Source organism: Puma concolor, chromosome C1 (genome assembly GCF_028749965.1).
Source record: "Puma concolor isolate L17-30 chromosome C1, mPumCon1.1.hap2, whole genome shotgun sequence".
NCBI classification, from domain to species: Eukaryota; Metazoa; Chordata; class Mammalia; order Carnivora; family Felidae; genus Puma; species Puma concolor.
Genome location: NC_141674.1, coordinates 215,394,018 through 215,418,634, shown reverse-complemented (window position 1 = coordinate 215,418,634; position 24,617 = coordinate 215,394,018). Strand labels below are relative to the sequence as shown.

Sequence of the window (24,617 nt, the reverse complement as noted above, 5' to 3'; positions counted from 1 at the left end):
CGCTGAGAAATGAGAGGAAGACAACTTAAGGCAACTCTGAGGGTCTTGGGCAAATACAAACAGAGCTGCAGCATTAGCAGGAGAGCTGGAAAAGAATTCACCAACTATGTACCACTGGCCCAGAGCTAGCATGAAGCTACCAAAGCACAGGACACTCACACCATCCAATCTTCCAACTAGCAATTCCTCTGATGAGAGGAAAAAAAGAAGAGGGGAAGGGAGGAAGGAAGAGAGAGAAGGCAGGGTAGAGGCAGAAGGAAGGGAGGGAGGGAAGAGAAAAACTCCATTTGCGTGGAGGTGTTTTTACCTGTATAATTTGCATACACATCACACATAATTTGCATACACATCAGCCCAAATCGTGACTGTGAACGATTACATCGCAGACTATACAGCTCCATGGAAAAGGTTATACAAAATACTGTTGCATGAAAAAGTTGATCACAAGATATTATATACTCTTGGATTCCAACAAGGCTCAGATTTCCCCAGGAGGATATGAAACCTGAAGAAAGCAACAGGCAGATCGTGTTATATTGGTGGAGGTATTTAAACACTTTGCTGTTGGTTTGACATTTCTGTTGACCTTGCACTGTAACATTGGGTAAATATACTATACACACTCACACACACAAAAATGGATTTATTTTTTTAATGTTTTTATTTATTTTTGAGAGAGACAGAGAGAGACAGAGCATGAGCAGGGGAGGGACAGAGAGAGAGGGAGACACAGAATCCGAGGCAGGCTCCAGGCTCCGAGCTGTCAGCACAGAGCCCGACGCGGGGCTCGAACTCACAGACTGCGAGATCATGACCTGAGCTGAAGTCGGACACCCAAGCGACTGAGCCACCCAGGCGCCCCCCAAAAATGGATTTAAAAGAGAACGTTTATCACTCCACCCAAATGAAGCTTGACTCTGCCCATGCCATCTTGAGGCTACATTCCTAGGCCTCAGCCTGAGGTTTCCAAGCAAGTGAGAGCATGTGTGCGGAGGGCAGAGGCTGGCAGGGCCAGCAGCCGGGGCTCCTCTGTGGGACACAGCTGCCCGCAGGGTCCTGGCCTGGCGAGGCCTGGGGAGCGTCTTATCGCATGAGCTCATGTGAAAGCCCCACGCCTCCGGGTCTCCAGCGAACATTTGCCATTCCTTTCCTGTCACCACCCCGCTCCGCGCTTGTGCCCATGAGCTCATCGTTGCTGGGCAAGTCCTCCCGGGGTCAGATAACTGCCAGGGGCAATTCCTTTCCCAGCCTCCTGCCCCTGCCCTGTGCCTCCGACAGACGGAGTGGGCCCTGACTCCCACTCTGTGGTTCCACACAGAACAGAGAATTGTGTGAGGTCAGCAGAAGTCTGGGGGGGCTTGACAGAGCTCTCCCACCCCAGCCCGGCCCCTGTCCCAGCCTCGCCTTGGTCTGGGAACTGCTCAGCCAGTGTGACCAGACAGACCCCACCTGGACGCCAGGCCCTGCCCACGTCTGAGCCACCGTCTTGTTTCTGTCTCAGTCCCAGACTCAGCAGCAACCTCGGGCCCAGGCACTGCCTCCCAGGTGGGTGTCAGCCAGAGGAAAGGCTGGGGGAGGGGAGTCCCAAAGCTGTGAGGATCCCCACCCAGAAATGGAGGCTCTGTCTGTCCTGCTGGTATGAGGGAAGGTTTCTCAGGTGAGAGCTGGTTCATACGCTCGGTCTCATACACGAGGGACCCCTGTGTACCAAGCCTCCTGCTGCTGAGAATACAAGGTGAGGCTTAGTCGTCTTTCTCTCAGGGACAACTGAAAAGAGAATGACCACCCCTTTTCCTGTGAGTGTCACCCCTTCACTTTCAGAAGCTCGTCCCAGCCAGCTGAGGCCTCAGACCACCTAATTCATGCTGTCCCCTCATCTCCCGCGGACAGGTCTGGTTCCCCGATGCTAGAAGACCTCAGAACCGCACTGTTCCCAACCAGTCTGGCCCCATCCTTTCCAGACCTCCCAGAAACTGAAGAAGGAAAGAATGGGAGGAGGGGACCGTGTGGTACCAGAGAAATGGCTGCTGACAGATAGGACAAAGGCCCTAGAACTCCGAACACCCCCCCCACACACACACACACCCAGAAAATGGCCACGAGTGGCAGAGGAGCTGTGTCTGTTTCTCTGCCAAGCCGCACACCACATTCCCACGGGAGCCACTCGGCACAGGGTGGAGACAGCTGTTCCCCTCAGCAGATGTTCTCGCGGGAGGCAGGGGAGCTCACTCCCAAGCCGGATCCTCATGACTCACCCCGTAGGCCTAAGCGGCCTGCTGAGCCTGCCGTGTGACGAAGGCAGATCAGACAGCCAGTGGGGGGCCCCGTAGCCTTCCACAAAATGAAGCTGCTATAGTAGCTTTGCCGGCACCTTCCTGCTGCGAGGGCAGAGGCTATCTCTGTCCCTGCTGTCCCCCTAAGGCCGAGCACAATGCTGGCCTTGAATTCCTGTGCACTTATTAAGCACCTGCCTTGTGGCTGGCAGTATGCAAGGAACTGAGACTACTGAGGTAGACACAGGAGCTCCTCACAAAACTGACAGATGGTGGCATTAAGGTTATGACGGTGGCATGCACAAGGGTCTATGGGACTCAGGCTGGGCCCCTGTTGACTGTGCTGAACCAGAGGAGAAGTCTATGGGGCCCGTCAGGCCCAGGGAGAGCCCTGGCCCTCAGAAGGTTCATCACACCAGAAGATTCCCAGGCCCATCCCCCGTCGTTTCAGATCCTACCAGGTTCTTCTGCCAGAAACAAGCCGGTCCTGGAGGCTCTCCCACCTCAGCAAGGCTCAGAAACCTTTCCTGACTGTCACACACCCTTCTCCCCTTCTCCGTGAGGCTCACCTCCTGGAAGGTTCTCGCTGAGTAGTCCCAGCCACGCCACCCTAGTCTGCAGTCCACACTACGTGAAAACTCAAGGAGACAAAGAGAAGGTGGCGTGGCCAAGATCCAGGGAGGGTCTAACACCAAGGAGGGTATGAGGCCAGGATGTCCAGACCATGACGCCCAATCCCTCTGAGTCCAAGTTCCCTCAGGGGGTAATAGGAAGGGGCAGGATCCCACTGTCTGGGCTGCCGGATCCGGGCACTGTTCTCTGAAGCCAGGCACCCTGTCTCCCAACCCCTCTACCTCCATTCCTGGCCCAGCTACCTCCCAGCTTTCTGGATTTTCTCATAGCACATCACTCACCACGCTGTGTTTCTCTTAGTTGCGTGAAACCTATTCTGCCTGAGAAACTCATTTGGATTTAATGGGGTAAGAAGGTGTTGAAGTTAGAAATATTTGCTTAGTTTAGCAATATGTATAAGCACATGTCACCTTCATTTTACTGAAGTGAAGCCTCCTCACCAGGCTGTGAGCTAGATCAGGCACTAATTTCTACAGAGTCAATGTAATATTTTTAATCATCCCCTCCAATAATTTACAACATGATTTTTCGAGACAACATGGCCAGCACAGTTAGTCTGGACCCAGTCATTGAACATGGTCCTGATGATTTGCTTTGTTATTTCCTTAGGGGAACCACTCAGTCCCTCCACACAGTTTTCTTCTCCAAATATTGTCCCCTTTGTCCTTCTATCCATCTCTGAAAGTGCATGAGGAAGACCCGACGCCCCCAGATGTCCTCATCCTCACATCAGGGACGTCTGGGGGAGCAGCGGGGTTCTGGCAGACTGCTTATTCCGGGAATGAAAGTTTGGAGGTCCAGCAGTGGGCACCAAGGGTGTGGGTTGTCCTGGGGATCAATCAGGGTGCTTTCTTGCAAGTGACAGAAACGGACCGGCTGAGTAAAGAAGAGGGATTTATTAAAGGGCATTGGGCGGTCTGAGAAGGCTGGGAAACAGCTGATCCAGGACCAGTCAAGCTGCAGTGGGTCTGCTGAGGCCTTCCGAGATATTCCTGGCCACCAACACTTATGATAACACTGGGTCAATAGCAACCTTGACACAGGACGGTGGATTCTATCGCTACCACCCACCATGCCCTCTTGGATGTGACTAAGAGCATTCCGCATGGCACGGACTTCTCTGAGACCATGGCTCCCGATTTAAAACCCAGGGGGTCCAAGTCACAAACCCCTGCTCATCTGCAGGTCAGGCAAGCAAGCATTTGGCAATTCAGCTTCTCCCAGGGGGCTGAGAAGCCAGGCAGCAAAAAATCACTGATATGCGTCCAGTACAACGAGACTGCCTCCCCTCCTTACCAACTCCCTGCAGCCCAAGATCCTGAATCATCTGTTTGATTAGAAGTTCTGAACCCTATTGAACTCTACACTAGAGCCTCCCCTCTTACGTTATTTCACCCATGAGGCAAAGCCACCCTCATCTGGAAAGGAAGGAACCTTCTTCTTGCCCATCCCGCGCTGAGACGGAGGGACCGTACCGAGCAATCCAGGAACAAAGGTTTGTTGTGTTCTGCTGCACATTGGGCCCAGAAACAATTCACACAGGCACAAGGGTGGTTTCCAAACAATATATGGGCTTTGGGTTTTTTTATTATTATTTTTAATGTTTCTTTGTTTTTGAGAGAGAGAGAGAGTGTGTGTGAGCTGGGGAGGGACAGAGAGAGAGAGAGAGAGAGAGAGAGAGACGCAGAATCCGAAGCGGGCTCCAGGCTCCCAGCTGTCAGCACAGAGCTTGACATGGGGCTTGAACTCACCAACCGGGAGATCATGACCTGAGCTGAAGTTGGGCACTTAACCGACTGAGCCTCCCAGGCACTCTGGGCTTCAGGCTTTTTTAGGGTGGCAGGGCTTGGGCTTAAAAGTATTTTCCAACCCCTGGGGAGCCCAGATTGCAAGAAGTGTGTTCCCTCCAACCCCTCATTAGCATCTGGCTTTGTCGTGTGTCTCTGGCTAGTGTTTCTGGCCATTTGCATTTTAGATACTGCTCACCAGAAAGTGGTTGATGATCACACACTCCTGGGACAGAAATCCACAGAGGACTTTCAGGCTTGGGAAACCCAAAGGTGGGGCTCCCTCAGCCGACTGGTGGCCCTGAATCCTGATAGACCAATCCTATAATCCCTTCCGTGAAGGGGCCAAGAGTCTTCTATAAGACCCTTGGGGCCCCTTCTACCCACATGGGAAAGCCCCCTTCCTTGAAGACTGTGGACTCCAACAAATCTGAAACACAATCTCCAAGACCAGGCAGTAGAAGGCCTCCTCCAGGTACACTCCAAGAAGGCGAGCTCACTGTAGGGACCTCTATAGCAGCAAGAAGCTCTGCCTCTTTGGAAAACTCCATGTGATCAACATTTGACCAGAGCCCAGCCAGGGCAAGCCAATCTCCAGGACACAGACCTTGGCAGCAGACCTGTCCCTTCTGGAAACATCTGGCGCTCGCTCCATACCGAGGTCAGGATGCTGAACCATCTTCGGTTCAGAGAGCCTCTCGCCTTCATCTCCCTCCTCACTTTCTCAGCGTTTAGGCCTCGGCCTCTACTCCCTCGCCTGCTTGTTAAAAGCCACGTGGGGAGCAGTTGTTCCCCCCCCCCTCCGAGGAACTGAGCCTATCTATTGAGGCTATCTGTCAACCCTATCTGTCTTTTATTTTTGAAAAGGGAAAAAAAAAAGGAGGGATAAACTCTGACGTCATGAGCTTGCGTGGGACAGTGGGCTTGGAGGCCATCTGGAGCAGGTGCTGGCAGGGCCCCTGGGAAAGAAGAAGAAGGGCAGCTGGCTCATCAGGTGGGGGTGTCCTGGGGTCAAAGACCTCATGGCACCATTAGGTTAAGCTTTCCTGGAATTTCTGGCCCAGGAAGGATAGATGAGTCTTCCTTGGCCTCCAGCTCCTCTCTTAAAGCCAAGTCCTGTAGGTGCAGGACTCCTGGAGGAGGCACCAAGCGCCAGAAGACCTGGCCAAGCTTTGACCTCTGTGTCTTCTGTGGGTCTCCCCATCAATCGGTTCTGAGGAATCTCAGGGGCACGGTGTCCTCCCCCTCCTCCCCAGGAGTGCGAGTGACATTCAGATGCTTCTTCTGCCCCAGCTGCTCGTCCTGCCTTTGTCCAGGGGTTGGAAGCCTCTTGTCAGGCGTCCTGGTTCACTCTGCCCCCGTCCAGGAGGCAAGGACAGCTTTTTCGCAATTACAGGTGGTGAAACTGAAGGCCCAGAGCAGTGATGGGACTTGGCCCGGGTCCCGCTGAAATTTCCCTGCCCGGCCTCCATAAGATCTGCTCACCGCCTGTTCAGTGTCCTCTCTGGGAAGTTATGCAGCTGGAAGGGGGCCCCTGGGATGAAATAATTGCAGAGAAAACAGATGGGCTGCTGAGGATTCCTCCCTTCCTCTGTGTGCCTGAGAATCCTCCCGCTTTGCCCCAGGGCCAGGAGGGGGCGCTGTTCCACATGGAGCTAGTTCCCACCCCCTGGGCAGTCTGGTCTCAATCACTCCTTCCCCAGCCTCAGGTAAGCCCTTATGCACACCTTTCTCACCGGAGGAATACTCAAGGCCCCTTTCATGTTCCATAGGGTCCTGCTAGCAGAGTGGACACCGACTGTTCCCAGGAAGGGCGCCTTCTGTGCAAGACATTCGCCTTGCCTTCGTGAAGGAGAAAAAGGGGAAAGGGGCCCACAGGAATGGAGCCTTTTCTCTCCCTGTCCCCGCCTTTCTTTCAGAGGTCCGGAAGGGAGGAGAGGGTGCCAGTCTTGTGACTCTCTGATGCCTGGGGTTTGGCACACTTCAAGCTGGCTCTGACTTTCCCCAATCCCTGCTCCTTCTCCGTGCCTCCCCACAACTGACCACTCTCCCTCAGTCCTAACCTTCAAGCTTGCTTTCTGTCTTCACCCTCAAGAATACAATAGGCTCCCACTCTTGCCAGACAAGGCCCTCCCTTGGCTGACTTGCCTCTCTCCCAAGCCTGCGTCTTCTGGATACCCTTACCTGAAGCCCCCACCCCACCCCCAGTCTGGGCACACAGGGCCCTGCAATGTCACAGGCTGCCCCCCTGCTTCCCTCAGTTTCCCTTTGGCGAGGTCACTCATTTTCTTTTACTGCAGCCCTCTAAGTCTGGGTGCACTACATGGTTAGCCCAAAGGGCTGCTCTCCAACTAGATTTCCCTCCTTATCCCATCTGTCCTCCTGCCTTCTGGGTCTCCCTCCCCCCCACCCCCCACCCCCACCGCCTCCCGCCTCCACCCTACCACCAGCTCTGCACAGACTTTTCCTCTCCAGGAAGCCCACCCAGCTAGCCCAAGCTGGGAGAGCTGCCCTCCGTCCCCACCGTTGTCCTTTTCAGCCTACAAACCTAGTGTCTGTTTCCTGGATTCCTTCCCTGCAGGGATGCAAACCCACAGGCTTCCTGGGTGCTCCATGGACACTTAGGGAACCAGTGGGCAGATAAAGGACACATAACCGGATTCCCTACAGCACTGCCAGACTCCCAAGGCCCAGTGGACTTTTCTGTCTCCTTTGCCATCAGGAGGAGTGTTCACACTGAGCATTCCATAAACTGCCTCCAACAGCTCCTGTTCAGCTGCTCAGTGGGTCCAGCTTTCCCAGGCCTGGCCCCTGGGTCAGAGCAGAAACAAGCACACCTCATGAGGGAAAAGCAGGAAGGAGGGACCTGAGTCCCCGTTCTAGACCCAAGAGGGAGAGAGCTTCCTCTGCAGCTCAATGTGGGAGGAAACCAAGGCAGTCGCGTGCGGACTACCTCCTTTCTGGAAGGTTCCTCCAGCCTAGTCCTTCAGCTTCTATCCACCCCACCTCCCAGACCCCAGCTAAGTGAGAGTGGCTCCACTGCCTGCCCCAGGGAAGCCTCGCTCTGCAGGTAACTCTTCCAGGATCTGGTCTGCCCCAAAGGACCATAGTCCAGTGGTCAGAAGCGAGGGCTCACCAGAAGTTTCCACTTCTGAATAGGAGAAGTAGAGTCCAGGGTGTTGGCTCTGCCCACACTGGGGTGGGGTTGGGTGGGGTCCATTTATTTAATTTAGTCTCAATGCTCAAAGAGAGGGGAGACTTAGATAGTTACCCAGCTGTCACTAAGTGCATCCAAGGGACACCAAATACAGGAAGAACCAGCCTGAAGAAGCGACATTCAGACAGAAGGAGGTGACCAAGGTGCACCGGAAGCTTCCAACCCGTCCTTAATAAGGGGTTTCAGAGGATGTAGCTGTTGTCCCCTGGAAATGAGTTCAGTGACTGGGTCTAGACTCAATCTGCTCGGCTCCTTAAATAGATGCAAATAAAACAAGTGTCAGAGACGTTCCAGATTGGTAACATTCCACTTTGATCAGGAGCCAAAGAGGAGAGAGGACTTCCATCACTCACCAGGAAATGCCTCCCTCTTCCTCCTCCTTGCTCTTCTTCCTTACCTCTCAAAGAGTGGTGCCACTCCATGCTACCACGGAGCAACAATCGGAGGGGGCTGCATGGAAGTGGTGAATCAACTCACTAGAACCCCCAAAAGGTGTCCTGTCAATGTCTGAATCTTCTTCTAGACTCAGAAATTCTGCTACCCCAAACTCAGGGCTCGTGTCAGCTATTTCCTAAACAAAGGGAACTTGGGCTCCGTGGGTCTGCAATTTCTTACCCAGAGTGCCAGGTGGGACGGGGAGAGCCTGAAAAAATGGTGGTGCTATTGCCTCCTGCCTCCAGACACGGGCTCCACTGCAGGAGCCATCCACATGGCACCTGATTCCCTCGGCCCTTATTTCTTTTAATGTTTATTTTATTTTTTGAAAGAGAGAATGCGAGCAGGGGAGGCACAGAGAGAGAGGGAGAGGAAGAGAGAATCCCAACCAGGCTCCGCATTGTCAGTGCAGAGCCTGATGCGGGGCTCCAACTCATGAACCGTGAGATCATGACCTGAGCCAAAATCAAGAGTCGGATGCTAAACTGACCGAGCCACCCAGATGCCCCCTCCCCCTGCCCTTCTTAACTGTCACCGCCCTCTGCCTCAGGCACAGCTTTCTCTCCCTGAAAAGACTCATCCAGACACCTGCATCGGGCTGTGGTCTTCGTGCCTAGGGACAACCACCATGCCCCTGTTGTCTGCTTTCCAGCAGAGTCCTGCTGGGTGGCTTTGGGGTCATACAGTTCCGCACCTCACTCAGTTCTTGAGGTGCCCAGCTCTCTGCCTCTGCTGCTCATCCCAAAGGGATTCCTCAGAGTCCGAGGAACGAAGACACCCTGCCCAAGGAGAGGGAGTTCCCAGCGACAGGTGTACCCGATTTCGTCCCTGCAACTTTGACAGAGACCTATCTAAGACTGAAAAAGCAAAGGCAATCACCTGTCACCGCTCAGGGAAGCCAGACGGGGCTCCAGGCTAGGTAAAGCTCTCTCCCCGCGCGGTGCAGGTGCACAGGACAGGGAGAGAACATCCCCACCCTGAGGTTCCTCGCGTGGGTGCAGACAGGGTCAGGCGCGCGCCCGAGAGCGCACCGGGAAGCTATCCGCCGGGTCAGACTTTGGGCGGGTTCCACGCGGCAGACCCACGCTGAACGCGAGCTGCACGCACGCACCGGCACCGGTATCTCGGCCCTCCTAGCCCACCTCGTTTGCAATTCACTCTCAAACACACCCTCAGGCAAAAAAGCTTTCACTGTCCGGTGTAGGACTTGCGCTCCCCCCTGCGGCCCCCGGCAAACCTCGCTCTCCCTGCGCCTCCCGCCCGGACCTCCGCCCCATCCTCTGCCTCCCCAACTTAAAGACTTCGGTGCAATCTAAACTCCCGAGTAGGTGAGAGGTGGAGCCGCAGTACCAGGCCTGAGCCTGTCTGGTGCCCAGGAAAGAGTTTGGCAACAAGACAGATCTGCGTGGATTTGGGGCTGTGCCAACTTTCTGGCTGTGTGGCTTTGGACAAGGGACTTAATTCCTCTGAGCCTGTCTTTGCACCTGCAAAGGAGGGAAACTGATTCCTCCTAGGGAGAGCGCGTGTGTTGAGGTCCAAGCGTGTGTGCAGGGCACCGGGAGCGCCGACGCTTGGCATGCCTGGCACGCACTCGCTGCAAATGGAGTTTCCTGTGCGCGCCGCTTTGCAGCGGCGAGTGCGGCGGGAGAGGGCTGGCGGAGCAGCGGGATCCCTCGGGGGTGGGATGTAGGTGGGGGCAAAGGGGGAGCCCCCGCGCCCCCCTCCCGGACCTCGGCGCGCGTGCCATTGGCCGGGGCGGCCGGGTGGGCGGGAGGATGACATCAGCGGCAGGTTGGATTATAAAGGCGCAAGCGGAGCCGCGGGCTCAGAGCGCACCCAGCCGGCGCCGCGCAGCACTGGGACTCGCGCCCACACCGCAGCCCAGCCAGCCTGCTCCGCGCTCGCCTGCTCCGTCTCCCGCCGGACCCGTGCGCCCTCGCTGCTGCGGCTCTGCGCCCCTCGACCCTGCCGGCACGATGCACCTCTCCCAGCTGCTGGCCTGCGCCCTGCTGCTCACGCTACTCTCGCTCCGGCCCTCTGAAGCCAAGCCCGGGGCGCCGCCGAAGGTGGGTGCTGTTGCATGGACATCGGGACTGTGAGGGACCATGGTGGGGCTGGGGGCCCTAGGAGGATGCGGAGCACTAGAGGGAGCAGAGGGCGGGAAAGTGGCCCGCTGCTCAGAGATGTGTATGGGTGAGTGCCGGGAAGCCCTCGAAACCGACTCAGGGGGTCTACGTCCCCAGCCTCGGGAGCACGACGACAGATGCTGAGCCCCTGCCCCAATGTGGCCAGCCGGTCAGGGGGCAAAGGAAGGGAGGGCAAGGGGCTTCCGGAAGGAGCGGACAACGGCGGCTGCGTGGCAGGTGGATGCAGGGCCGGCTGTCCGGCATCTGTGGGGGCGCGTCAGGGCTCCGAAAGGACAAATCGCGCCGGCGGGCGCGAGGGGCTGGAGCATCAGGGGTCGCGCAAAGTACTTCGCGCGGCCCCCGGGCGTCCCTTCACCTGCCCGCCCTTTCCCTCGGACAGGTCCCGCGAACTCCGCCAGGGGAGGAGCTGGCCGAGCCCCAGGCTGCGGGCGGCGGTCAGAAGAAGGGCGACAAAACTCCCGGGGGTGGCGGCGCCAACCTCAAGGGCGACCGGTCGCGACTGCTCCGGGACCTGCGCGTGGACACCAAGTCGCGGGCGGCGTGGGCCCGCCTTCTGCACGAGCACCCTAACGCGCGCAAATACAAGGGAGGCAACAAGAAGGGCTTGTCCAAGGGCTGCTTCGGCCTCAAGCTGGACCGGATCGGCTCCATGAGCGGCTTGGGATGTTAGTGCGGCGACCCCTGGCGGCGGTGAGTACCACCAACCCCGGGCGCCCGGAGTTTGTGCACACCTAGCTCCCCCGCGGCACCTGCCAGAACCAAGCCTGAACCCCCGCCCGCCCGCAGGCCGGTTCCTCTCTGATCCCCTGGCGCTGGGGTCGTTCCGCCTCCCAGCCGACCTTTGGAGGAGAGCCAGGCGATCCCAGCACGAGATCCAGTGTGTGTGCAAGGCATTTGCCCCCAACCCCGTTTATCGTCCCGTTTTACACATGAAAAAAGTGAGGGATAGAGTGGTCGGGGCATTTGGGCCAGGTCAGAAATGGCTCAACACGGATGAACCCGCCTAGCTTCCTTTAAGAAAGCAGCGACAGCTTGGTGGGGTCCTGCCCACACCGGGACCAGAAGTAAACTGGCAGCACTGGTCCCAAATCGCCATTTGGGAGCGTTGAGGGGCAATCGGGGGGTTGTGGGAGCAGAGGAGGAAGGGCATACACACAAGTGGAGGGTAAGTTTATCTGCCAGACACTGTTTCATGGTGCCAGAGGTCAGGGCGGCTTCCTAGGACTGTGGTCCCTAAAGTAGGACAGACTTTATAATCCTGTAGACAGAATAGTCCTCTGTTGGCATCAGCAGGTTGCCCTTCCGTCCTAGAGCGGTCTGATTCTTGTCCCTTCTCTAAACCGTGGCTGGGAGCAAACTGGTCTGTCCAGGGTCCTGATGCTGCTTGCTGCCTGCCTGACTTCAGGATGGAAACTCAGTGTTTGTGGCACTATTTCACGGCAGAGAAAAAGACTAAAAATATTTTATTATTATTATTATTATTTATTATTATTATTATTTTGCCCCAATCTGAACCTATGTGCCCATCTGAGTTCCTCCCCAACCTGCCCACCTCCCCAACAGGGGTCCCTGTTTCTGGCATTGCCCCCTCACCCTCCACTAGGGCTGGATTCCCCTGTGCTACCTTCAGCCCCTGCCAGGTGCTGCATCCTGGCGATGTTGCAAAGATCCTCCCCCCTCTCTCCCTTTCTCTCCTTTCCTGTTGCCCGTCACTTCCCATGGTAAACCGGGGTGGTAAAACCACCTCTGAAATTGACATTCAAGTGCTTTAGGAACGGACTCCTGCTGGCTTCCAGCCTTTCCCTGCAGCCTGTCTGTCCCACTCCCCACTCCAAGCCATGGGGAAGCTGCTCTCTCGCCCAAGAAGCCTTGTCAGCGTCCACACTGTCTTCCTCCAGAGGGCAATGAGAACGCCCCTCTGAAAATATCCAGCACGTTGCCTAAGCCGTTTTTACAGCACAGAACACGTTTTCACCCGAGCCATAGTTGCTTGGGAACCTGTTTACCACTCCCAGATTAACTCATGAGCAACTTGAGGGCCAGGTGCTAACCTAAGGTGATCTGGGACCCACAGCACCCCCAAAGAAGCTCTGAAAAATGTTTGTCAATGACCAAAGAAACATGCGCCACCCAGCTTAGGGGCACTCCTCTCACACCTGCCCTGGGTTTTAGCAGGGTTTCCTCTCTGTGCCAGACTTGACTGAGCTGTGAGCTCCTCCCCATTTCGGCAAGGGGCTTCATTTGTCTGAGGTCTTGACTCGCCCCTGCACAGGAAAAGATAATTCTAGCACATGGGGCCCAGACTCTACTAGCTTCCACTATAATGGTTTTGCTCTCATCTTTCCTGTCTAAACAATGAAGAGATGGAGCCACAGGCTTCACATCTTCAGTTCACATTGTGATTTAAGCACCAAGCTCAAACTTCCCGATCTAACCAAATGTCCAGTGGGTTAGCAGGAGACGAGATGAGGAAGAAGGCCTGGAAAGTGCCTGGAATGCACATCCCCCTAGGCTCCTTGCTCTTGGGTGTGGCTGTCCGGGGGCACCAGGTGGGGAGGTGCTGGGCAGGAGGCCAGATCGCTAGGACTTCTCAGCCCCTTTGACTAGGGAAGTATGTCATCCTCTTGGAAGTTCTGTCCTTGAGCTGAACAGCCACCTCTAACACCCTTAACCTTCTCGACCCCACTCTCCCCCCCACCCCACCCACCATGAGAAGGCAGAGCATCCTTCCCGCTGCCCGCAGCCTCCTAGTGGAGATGCCCAAGGTGTCTCACCGTCTCCGCTTAAAAGAGAAAGACAGCTGAGATTTTTCACATTAATGGAAACTCGTCCCAGGCTGTGGCCATGTCTTCTTCACTCAGGAGTTGACTTTGGCTCTAAGCAGTCACCATAATGACTGTCGCTGATGGTTATAGTCTTGATTATAAAATTCTAATGACAGAGATGGGGTGTGGCCGATGCCTGAATGAACACCTTGCCCAGGAGCCCCAGGGACATCACAGACATCTATCGTCTGTTTAAACACATGGGACGGCCAGAGACGGAAGTTGAGGGACAGTTCATCAAGGTGTTGAAGCCCGGGGTCCCTCCGCGTGTGCTGGCCTCTGGGAGGGCACTGCACTGTCTCAGGAGGACTCCTCCCTCGGGCCCCAGAGCACCTACATGGCCATTGGCAGAGAGCTGGAGAGCCCTCATCAAAGGACTCTTAACTCTCCGCCCAGCACACCCAGCATGGCCACTCATTGCCCCAGGGCTGGCATGAGACCCCACTCCCCCTGCGTCTGAAGGGGACCCTTTCTGAGGTGAAGCCAGCTAGAGGAGGAAGTGCTATTTAATGAGTGGCAGCTGTGACCCAGACACTCTGCCGGTGCCCAACGTGTGGCCCACCTGTTGAATCTTAAAGCTGGCCCAGGGAGGTGGCTATTATCCCATTTTATGGGTGAGGAAAGCGATACTCAAAGCTATCCAGGGCCATCCAGGAAGTGAATGTCAGAGTTGGGATTTGAGCCCAGAATTCCCAACTCTTCAGATGTTTGTCTCCCCCTCCCCACTGCTGTCACGTAGACACAGAAAGCCGAGGTGGCACCCTCGAGGGTTTTTGTTGCAGCAAAAAAGGGAAAAGGGCATTTCTACTCTCTTTCCCTCATTGTGTCTCACCGAGTGCCAAGGGCAAGGCCTGTAGTTAGACTCAGGGGGAGGAGGGCTGGCAGACATTCTGGGGCAGGAAGTGCCAAGGGCACAGCAGGAGATGAGGTGACCCAGGAGAGAAGGACCCCTTTCCCTCCATAGGACCGCCTTCTCCGGGCTGGTGGGGCAAAGCGGGACATTGCTTCACGCTGCTGTGGAAAGGGACTGTCCTGCAGGCTGGGCTTTCTCGGCTAAGGGGCCAGAACTAAGTGTCCCGTGTCCCCTCTGTGTTTCAGGATTGGGAACTTGCTCCATTTTGCTGAGGTCATTCTTGGTCATCAGCCTCACGGCATCTGGAAGCATCTCCAACGCAATGTGGCTTTTACATTTCTTTTTTTTTTTTTTTTCCTGGTACTGGGAATACACAACACCAGCTGTTTTATTATTATTCGGGAAGGGGGGTATGATTTTATTGTTTGTTTTTTTTTTTTGAAAATGAAAAATAAAAAGTTATATATTATATATATATTATATACATGAAACACACACACCTACACCAACATGATGACAAGGGACAGTTTTTAAGAGACTGACAAAACCAGCTGTAAAACATTGCTGTTTGTAAATTCATGTCATGCATAAATGTATTTATGTTGTAAAGCTATTTATATTGTTTATAAAGAGATATTTATAAAAATTTTATTTATGTAACTAAATGAAAGAAGTCAATCATTGTAATGTTTTTGTCTTAACTAGTTGAAAAATGTAAAAAAAAAAAGTCATTCCATGAACATCTTGAAAACTGTCTTTATTTACTTACTACATTTATTTTTCAGAAATTAGTCTTAGAGGGAGGATGTGAAGACAAGGCTTTTGCCTCTAAACAGATCTAAACAGCCAGGTTCCCGATTCTGGATTTGTTTGTATCAGATTCCCCTGGGGATCTTGCTAAAATACTGACTTCTGCCCCCACGTACCCCCAATGAACCGAATCTGAATCTCCCAGGGGGGATAAGACTTGCTGTTTGGATTTTGTCTCCAGTGACTCTGACCAGTTCAGCCAGAATGGGAAACTCTGGTCAGAACACTTCACAGCTGGGAAGTCAGATGCCTGGAGTTAAATTAAAATTGAACTTAGCTGACTGAGGGTCCTGTAATTCTAGTCCATCTTCTCTCTGTGACCACAGGAGAGAAAGAACGGGAAACTTCCCTTTTGTTTGGGGGACATTTAGGTTTCTGTATATCTTGCAGAATTGGTCAGGTTACCTTGCGAACCTTAGCACACGAAAGCCTACAGTGTGTAGTTGTTACCTCATATTGACTGTCACGGTCAACGGGGACCTGAGGCCGAGGACCTCAGAGAGAACAAGGAGGCATTAGCTTCCCTATTTGCACAGCGTGCTGTGCTTTGCCAGGGGGGTGTGGTTTTTCTTTTCACTTGAAGCTGCTAACAATTACGATTCCTATGCCCCATGGAGCCTGAATGTGAATACTTAAAATCTCTTCTCCTGAAACCTGCAGGAAACTAATTCCCAGATAATCTCACCGCATCCTTGGTGTGGTGACACTCTGTTGCCACCTGAGCCCATCTGTCTTCTGCCCCGTTTGGCGAAAGCAGGGACAAAAAGAGCCTTTCAGGCTGGTTACGCCAGGCGGCCTCGACCCTGCTCAGGGGAGTTGGGAGCGGTGTGGCCCCGAGGTCATGGGGTCAGCAGGCCTGGCTGAGTGCTTCCCGAAGAAACTGGCAGGTGGGGGAGGTGGCCAAAGCACCGGCCTTTCCGCTGGCCTCTGAGCTCCATGGCCTTTCTTCCCTCCAGCAGCAGGTTCTCGGGACAACCAAGTGCCCTCACCCAGGTGAGAAAACGGCTTTTAAGACAGATCCCAGCTGGGGAACTGCCTCCAACCTCCGCCACTGCCCCGAGGTACCCTTCCTCGGGCTCACTAGTCAGGGCATGGCTATCTTCCTTGGCCTCACCCGACCTCTGCGGCTCAGAATTCAGATCCCCGTGTCGGCGAGGGTGAGGGGCTCCAGCACTCAGGCGTCACCTGTGCCTCAGTTCACTGCGTGTCTGCAGACCCCAAGCCAGGGGATGCCGAGGGGGGCTGCAGAAGCAGGGGGAAGGCAGGGGGTAGACCGTGGGCTTTGCTGGTGGCGAGGCAGACACATCTCCCCAAAGCCCAAAGGTGTGAGGATGGAGAATTCTGGGGCTCAGGGGGTCACCAAGCTAAAGGTTTTCCCTGTGAACAGTGTCCGGGGAGCCAGTAACCCAGGGCTCCCAGGACCCTGCAGCCCAAGCTACGCATGCTATCCTACCAAGTAGCTCTCACCCCATGAATTAGCCGACGAAGGGCACGCACAACTCTGTTGACAACTTCAGTCCCCACCAGGTGGAAGCCAGTCCCTCAACATGGTGGCTTCGGATGTTGCTAAACAGCCAGTCCTCCTTTGATATCCAGACCTGAAGTCTGGGGGCTGCTTCCTCAGCAGTGACAAGGACATGTCACCCCAACAGGAATTTCTGCTGAAAAGCCATGAAGGATTGACAAGTATTCCATAAATAACGGGAAAAGCTTTGCAACCTCCAGAGATTCCCCAGGTGGTATCACCCAAGAGCGTCCAGCCCTCTGCTCTTGTGTTGGCCTCCTCCCTCACCATGAGCACCTCACCCCCAAAGCTGCCTGGGGAACCTGCCACTTCTCTTCCACGTGGGGTGACCGCAACAGCTGGGCCAGCTGGAGGGAGCAGCTCCGGAGACCACCCCTGAGCCTAGCATGGAGGTGATGGAAGCACCTGGAAGGCAGAGAGACTCCAGGTCCTCTGCCAGGCGCGTGGTTCCAGGGGTCTACCCTCCCCCCACCACCCAAGACGTGGGAGGTCCTTCTGTGGCAGCCATGACCCCAAAAGGGGGGTCCGAAATGGGCTGCACCTGAGCCTCTGCCAGTGACCAGAGGGGCCACATGTCTGGACAGGCAGGCGGTCGGGGGCAGTCTGAAGAGCGCGGGAGCCACAGTCAGAGGGTCCCGTCGGAAATGGAATTTGATGGGGCACCTGGGTGGCTCAGGCAGCTGAGAACCTGACTCTTGATTTCAGCTCAGGTCATGACCCCAGGGTCGTGGGCTCCAGCCCCATGTCCGGCTCCGCGCGGAGCATGGAGCCTGCTTGGGATTCTCTGTCTCTCTCTCTCTCTCTCTGCCCCTCTCCACCCACTTAATCTCTCTCTCTCTCTCTCTCTCTCTCTCTGTCTCTCAAATTTAAAAAAATGGAATCTGACCCAGACAGTTCACATGGAGAGGCTTTACTGAAGGGACTATTTACAGAGGCAGATGCCATCGCGGACCCACTGGGAAGCCAGTTCCTTCCCCGGGATGAAGGGAGGAAACTGTCCCTGCGTTGGAGCTGGGTGGAGGGGCGCAGGTGCGGGACGTGTTGCCAAAACAGGGAGTGATAAGGGGGGAAACAGCCCGACTCCCCTCTCCCCTCCCTCCTCCCGTCTCTTGCTGGCGCCTCACAGGCCCTCAGCCGAGGCCTGGGAGGTGTTTCTCTCTGGCACCTTATTACGGTCACCCCTTCCTGATTCTTCCGGATTCTGGCATCACGTCGTCTGGCAGTCACTTTGGAGAGCCTCGAGTCTGGGTCGTCATCGATACCTTCGTGTAAGTGTGGCACCCCCACCAGAAACAGCGTTGGACCCAGGAACCGTGTGCCAACAAAGCATTCAGATTTGTGAGGAGCAGTTCGTCTGTTTCATTAATGTTTTCCCCTTTTTCGTGATACCAGGATGCAGGCTCTGAAGTAATTCCATTATTTTGCTATTTTCTTTTTTTTAATGTTTATTTATTTATTTTTGAGAGAGAGAGAGAGAGAGAGAGAGAAGGGAGGGGCAGACAGAGAGGGAGACACAGAATCCGAAGCAGGCTCCACATGGTCAGCACAGAGCCAAACAAGGGGCTCGAACTCACAAACTGTGAGATCATGACCTGAACTGAAATCAAACTTCAGATGCTTAACCGACTGAGCCACCAAGGTACCCCTTTTGCTACTTTTTAATCTGTGTATTTTTTACTTAATAATGTTATTCATATTGATTTCCCTAACACTTCTCTGTACCTTTTCTAAATTTGTGATTCAACATTTATTTCTGAGTCTGGCTGTATTCATATCCCAAAATGCTGATATATGTCATTCCTACTTTTCTCTTCTCTGGAGTCTGTTGACTTGGTGTTTTTCCCTTGATAATCCCAAGTGGGATTTAATTTTTCCTTAATTTATATTAATTTTAATTTGATTGAGGCTAGACTCTGTGCTTATATACTTTCTGCTTTATTAAATTATTCGTTTCTATGTTTAATCAATTTTGTAAAAGTTCATGGATACTTTTTTTTTATTTTTTTTTCAATGTTTTTATTTATTTTTGGGACAGAGAGAGACAGAGCATGAATGGGGGAGGGGCAGAGAGAGAGGGAGACACAGAATCAGAAACAGGCTCCAGGCTCCGAGCCATCAGCCCAGAGCCTGACGTGGGGCTCGAACTCACGGACCGCGAGATCGTGACCTGGCTGAAGTCGGACACTTAACCGACTGCGCCACCCAGGCGCCCCTTTTTTTTTTTAATTTGTTTTTCAACGTTTTTATTTATTTTTGGGACAGAGAGAGACAGAGTAAAAGTTCATGGATACTTTAAAAGATGAGTATGTTTGCACCATTCGAAACCCTGTAAGCATTTAATCCACTTTGCTTTTTTTTTTTTTAATGTTTATTTAGTTTTGAGAGAGATAGCACAAGCAGGGGAGGGGCAGAGAGAGAGGGAGACACAGAATCCCAAGCAGGCTCCAGGCTCCGAGCTGTCAGCACAGAGCCCCATATGGGGCTCGAACCCACGAATTGTGAGATCACAACCTGAGCCGAAGTCGGACGCTTAACGGACTGAGCCACCAGGTGCCCTGTGTCCTACTTTAATTTGTGCTTGACATCTTTGCCCAAGCTTTGATTCTTTCCCATGCTGTGTATTTTTTTAATGTCAGTGTGTTCATAAAGTTTTTGACTAAAATATATGTAATTGGAGACATCTTGCATTTAGTGAGGAAACTAGATTGTTCGCATTCACTGTCAGTATTGCTTATTCTTGGGCCAAGCTCCTCATCTGGATTTGGACTTTGTTTTTAAGGTTCTTTAATTTTTTTGTTCCTTTATGCTTGATTTTTTTTTTCTGTAGATGATTGTGCTTGCTTTTATCCTCTGCAATGATTTACAAAGTAGATATCCTGTTTTGAATTCTGTTAATGGTTCCCTTTAGTTTTTCATGAAAATCATTAAACCCACATTTATATTATTATCAAAATCAAAATCACAAACAGTAACTTGAGGCTCCTTCCTAAGAGAGACCAAGAATTTCGCCCATTTGCTTTTCCCCTGGCTTCCTCTGCCCTTTCTGGGTCTCGGTTAACATAGTCTGAGAGCACTTTCCTCAACCGGACCGTTAAGACCACCAAAACATCCTCTCTCCAGAATTCCTTCAGCTTTCTGTTTGCTGCTCCCTTGCCATCAGGTATTTAGACCTCGACCCTCACCCTCTTCCCCAGCTAGGGTCACGTTACACACTGTCTCTTCCCCCTGGGCTGGCTCCTCCCCCCACCGCCTGTCTGGCAGCCAGGGCCCCCTGCAGGGCTGTGGTTTGAATTTCAGCCCCAGGGTATGGAGTGTGTGTGTTTCTTGTGAGTGTGTATGGTGTGTGTGTGTTTGGGGGGTTGTTGGGTGTGTGTGTATGTTGTGTGTGTGTGTGTGTGTGTGTGTGTGTGTATACTAGGAGGGGTGTATGGTGGGTGGGTGGTGTGGTGTGTGGTGTGTGTGTGTGTATTGGGGATGTTGGGGGTATGTGCATGTTGGGCGTGTGGCACGTGTTGTGTATGGTGTATGTGTGTGTCTGTGCAGTGTGTGTAGTGTGTATGTGTGTGGTGTGTGTGTAGGTCTGTTGGGGAGGTGTTGGTGTATATGTGGGGTGTGTTGTATGGTGTGTCTGTGTGTCTGTGCAGTGTGTGTGGTGTGTGTGTATGTGTGTAGGTCTGTTGGGGGTGTTGTGTGTGTGTGCGTGTGTGTGTGTAAGTCTGTTGGGGGGTGTTGGGGGTGCTGTGTGTGTGTGCATGCGTGTGTGTGTGTGTAGGTCTGTTGGGGGGTGTTGGAGGTGCTGTGTGTGTGTGCGGGTGTGTGTGTGCGTGTAGGTCTGTTGGGGGTGTTCGGGGTGTTGTGTGTGTGTGTGCGTGTGTGTGTGTGTGTGTGTAGGTCTGTTGGGGGGTGTTGGGAGTGGTGTGTGTGTGTGCGGGTATATGCGTGTGTGTGTGTGTGTGTGTGTAGGTCTGTTGGGGGTGTTGGGGGTGTGTGTGCGGGTGTGTGCGCGTGTGCAGGGTGGTTTGGGGTTTGTGCACCGTCTTGGGCGGCACAGGGAGCGCTTCCCCCCACCCCACACGCAGCTGCTGCGCCTCGCTCCTCCGGCCGACGAACTGCGGATCCGGAACCGGACAGATTTGTCATCTCCCGGGCTGCTCGGCTCGCCCAGGCCTCTCTCGCGGGCCTTCACCCCGTTCGTTTAATCCGCGGGGGAGCCCCGTGAGGCCTTCGGACGTGCGCAGGACCAAACAAGCTTCCAGGTGTCCTGTTGGTCCGGCTCAGAGAAGGCGCCCCGCACCTGGGTGGACACCAGGGGGCGCCATCGCTCCGGAAAGATCAAGGGCTCCCTTGGGACAAAGGCCGACGAGGCTGGACAGAGGGCAGGCGAGAAAGGCAGGGGCATCGAGGTGCCCTGTGGAGCACGTGCGGATTGGGGCACGGACCCCAGGCTTGAGTGCTCAGCGTGAGATGGGGGCCCCGGCCGAGCCTTGAGTCCTGAGCGCGGAGCCCGGGTAGGGACAACAGGACTCCCTCTCCCGGCTTGGTGCTCAGGTCAGTTGGTCTGTGGGCTCAGTTCGCACGTGCTTCCGGACCCCGGAGGTCCGGTACTGGTGTGAATTCTGAGTGTGCGCAGAGAGGCCAGACCGGGCGACCGGCGGCAGCAGCCTCCTGGAGGCACACGGCCGGGAAGAGACTGCTGCAGGACGGCTGCCCCAGCTGCTCAGCATCTACCTCCTTTTCCCGCCGTGAAGTAGGGGTGTGCAAGTTTGTGAGCTCAAGCACCCCAACAGTAAAAACTTGGGTGTTGTTTATTTGTGCATTAAATACAAGCACTTCCGTATTCACAAAACTGTAAGAGCCTGGGTGGCTCAGTCGGTTAAGCCTCTGACTCTTGATTTCAGCTCAAGCCATGATCTCACGGTTTGTGAGTTCCAGCCCCACGTGAGGCTCTGCACTGACAGTGCTGAGCCTGCTTGGGATTCTCTCTCTCTCTGCCCCTCACCTGTTCGCTTTCTCTCTAAAATAAACATAATAAATAAATAAATAAATAAATAAATACAATTGTAAGGTTGTGTGTATGTATAGATATAGATGTAGATATAGATACAAATATAAATATAGATATAGATATAGACTTTCCTCCCAGGCCCTGTGCTAGGCCCACATTCCCATATACAGTGCACGAGCCCAAAGATTGGACCTAAACTCAAGGAAAAGGTTTATAGATCATTTTTTGAGGCTGGAGGTGGGGTGACATCTGGCAGGATGTTTGCCAAAGCTATTATCTTGAGATGAGGGGTTTCAGGTGGCTCTTTTTAGTTGTTGTATGTTTTGGTTGTACTTGCGTTGTATGCAACACAGAGGTAGTGTGCATACGTATGTATCTATGAGTGTATATATATGCATGTATGTATATGTGTGTATGTATGTGTACGTGTATACACACACACAAGTGTTCACAGCAGCGGTATTCATAATAACCAAAAAGTAGAAACGACCCAAATGCCCGTCAGCTGGTGAACGGATAAGTAAAAATGGTATCTTCATACGTTGGAGTATTATTCATCTGTAAATGAAGCAGTGACTCACGCTAACAGTATAAGTGAAGCTGAAAAAATGTCAGGCCAAGTAAAAGAAGCCAGACACAAAAGGTCACGTGTTGGATGGTTCCACTTACATGAAAAGTCCAGAAGGAGCACACCCCTGTAGGAACAGAAGGTACGTTCTGAGTGGTCGGCTAGGGGCTGACGTGGGATCGTGAGGGGAAGCAGGGAGTGCCGATCTCTTTCCGGGGCTGGGAAAACCGTCTCAAATTGGTTGTGATGATGGTTCACAGCTCTGAATGTCTGGAAAACCACTGAATTATAAACTTTATTTATTTATTTTTTGAATTGTATACTATAAATGGGTAAAGTGGGCACCTGGTGGCTCAGTCGGTTGAGCGTCCAACTCTTGATCTCGGCTCACGTCATGATCCCAGGGTTGCGGGATCGAGCCCCATATCAGGTTCCACACTGGGTGTAGAGTCTCTTTGAGATTCTCTCTCTCTCTCCTGTCCCTCTCCCCCACTCACTCTCTCTCTCTCAAAATAAAAAATAAAATAACGTAAAAAATAAAATAAATGGGTGAAGTATATGGTATGTGAACTCGATCTCAATAAATTTGTTATTTAAAGAACAATAAAGTGGGGTGCCTATGTGGCTCGGTCGGCTGAGGGTCCAATTCTTGACTTTGGGTCAAGTCGTGATCTCACAGTTCATGAGTTCAAACCCCATGTCGGGCTCTGCACTGGGCATAGAGCCTGCTTGGGATTCTCTCTCCCTCTCTCTCTGCACCTCCCCTGCTCATGTATGCTACCTCTCTCGAAATAAGTAAATAAGCTGGGGCACCCAGGTGGGTCAGTTTGTTAAGCGTCCAACTTTGGCTCAGGTCATGATCTCACTGTCCGTGAGCCCCGAGTCGGGCTCTGTGCCGACAGCTCAGAGCCTGGAGCCTGTTTCTGATTCTGTGTCTCCCCCTCTCTCTCTCTCTCTCTCTCTCTCTCTGCCCCTCCCCCACTTGTGCTCTGTCTCTCTTGCTCTCAAAAATAAATAGACATAAAAAATTTTTTAATAAATAAATACGCTTTTAAAAAAAGATTCTAAAAAACAATAAGAGTATTTCAAAAGGGAGAAGAATTTCAAGAACCTCAAGAAAGAAAACTCTTATGATAAATCGGGCACTCAGAACGCAGCCACATGCTTGGCTAGACCGCTGGCAGGAGTGGTGTTTCCTAAGCTGCGCACAGAGCTGGGTGGACCAGCCCAGGTGCCAGGCGGCCTGGCCCCCTTCCCTGGCCCCACCCCCACCAGCTGGGAGGCTTGGACGGTGATAATCTCAGCAGCATCCTCCAGAAAAAGGGAGCAATCCTAGTCGTACCTGGTGGGGTGGCTGCGAGGACGCACGGCCTGATGTCTGGGCCTGGCCAGCGGGAGGGCTATGGTTCCTATGAGACAAAGCGCACACCCGCTCCACCTCCTGGGTGCCGGGCTTCCCAGATTGTGAACAAAACCACAATCTCAATGACAGTGATACTCGAATTACCTCAGCCTGCAGCCTCGGGCCACCCCTTCGTAGTCACTCCCAATTTCAGGGAAATCCCAGAGGCACACACTTTCTTCTCTTTTCCTCCAGGCTGACCGTCAATGGCTTCCAAGCCCAAAGGGGACATTGGCCACTGCCACACTGTCAATCCCAACCCCCCCCCCCCCCAGAGATGCTGTTCTGCTGGGCACACGTGATCTCCGGGCACCTGTGTCTAGAGCTGGGGTGGGAGGCAACACGTGTCCCTAAGTGGTGCTGCTGGGCCAAATCCGCGGTCTCCAGGAGCTGCTTCGGGGAGCCGCTCTGGCCTCTGGACCTTGAACTCAATCCACATGGGTGGAGGAAGGGCAGAGGTGAAGGGTGGCAGATGACTCCAGGCCATCTCCTCCCTCCTCATCACACTGTGTCTGTCCTTTTCTCTTATCCTTACAGGCCACCCAACACCTCTGCACTCCCCCAAAACTCTTCCTTTGTGTTTGTCAACTTCTACTAATAGATGACCAGAGAGGTCATCAGCTCCCAGGTCCATAAAAGTAATCCCATTTGGGCAGAGCCAGAATGCTCTGTGATGGCAAGTTCTTCCTGGGCAAGCATGGGGTCGTTCTTGTTTTGATGTTCCCAGTATCTAATCTAGTTACTGGCGTGTCCTGGATGCTCCACTGAAGTTTGTGGAAGGCCAAGGGCAAGCTGAAGGCTACTGCTCCTGCAGATGGGAGGTTGGCTAACTCTCGCAGGTGAGTCCCCGGGAGTGACTCTGGGGGGCTGCTCACAGAAGGGCCAGGGGCCATGAGCAGGCCACATTCTGTTATCAAGTCAAACTGGAGAGGCTGGCCTGGGGGTGCTGGCTTTTGTCCCCTGGGATGGTCTCCGAAACAAAGAGTACTCAGGACAGCTCTCATCCAAGGAGAGATTCCTCCAGGAAGTGCCCTTTCTCAGCTCTGGGCTTCCTCCCTGCACATCTCTGCTCAAAAGCAACACAAGTGGCTGTTCAATCTCTGACGCTGCCACCATCAAAGTTTTAAGACTTCCTTT

The 24,617-nt window shown here is 53.5% G+C and overlaps 1 protein-coding gene and 1 long non-coding RNA gene across 2 annotated transcripts; both read left to right on the top strand.

Moving 5' to 3' along the window:
• Positions 1-1,371: 1,371 nt before the first annotated feature.
• LOC147578738 (uncharacterized) lies at positions 1,372-5,534 on the top strand. Its single transcript, XR_015254346.1, has 3 exons — positions 1,372-1,545; positions 3,516-4,401; positions 4,882-5,534. It is a non-coding gene; the product is annotated as an uncharacterized LOC147578738 (long non-coding RNA).
• Positions 5,535-10,120: 4,586 nt separating this feature from the next.
• Positions 10,121-14,910, top strand: NPPC (natriuretic peptide C). Its single transcript, XM_025935408.2, has 3 exons — positions 10,121-10,411; positions 10,872-11,182; positions 14,416-14,910. The coding sequence occupies exons 1-2, from the start codon at positions 10,121-10,123 to the stop codon at positions 11,160-11,162; spliced, it is 582 nt and encodes a 193-aa protein (XP_025791193.2). The 3' UTR covers positions 11,163-11,182; positions 14,416-14,910.
• The last annotated feature ends 9,707 nt before the right edge of the window (positions 14,911-24,617 follow it).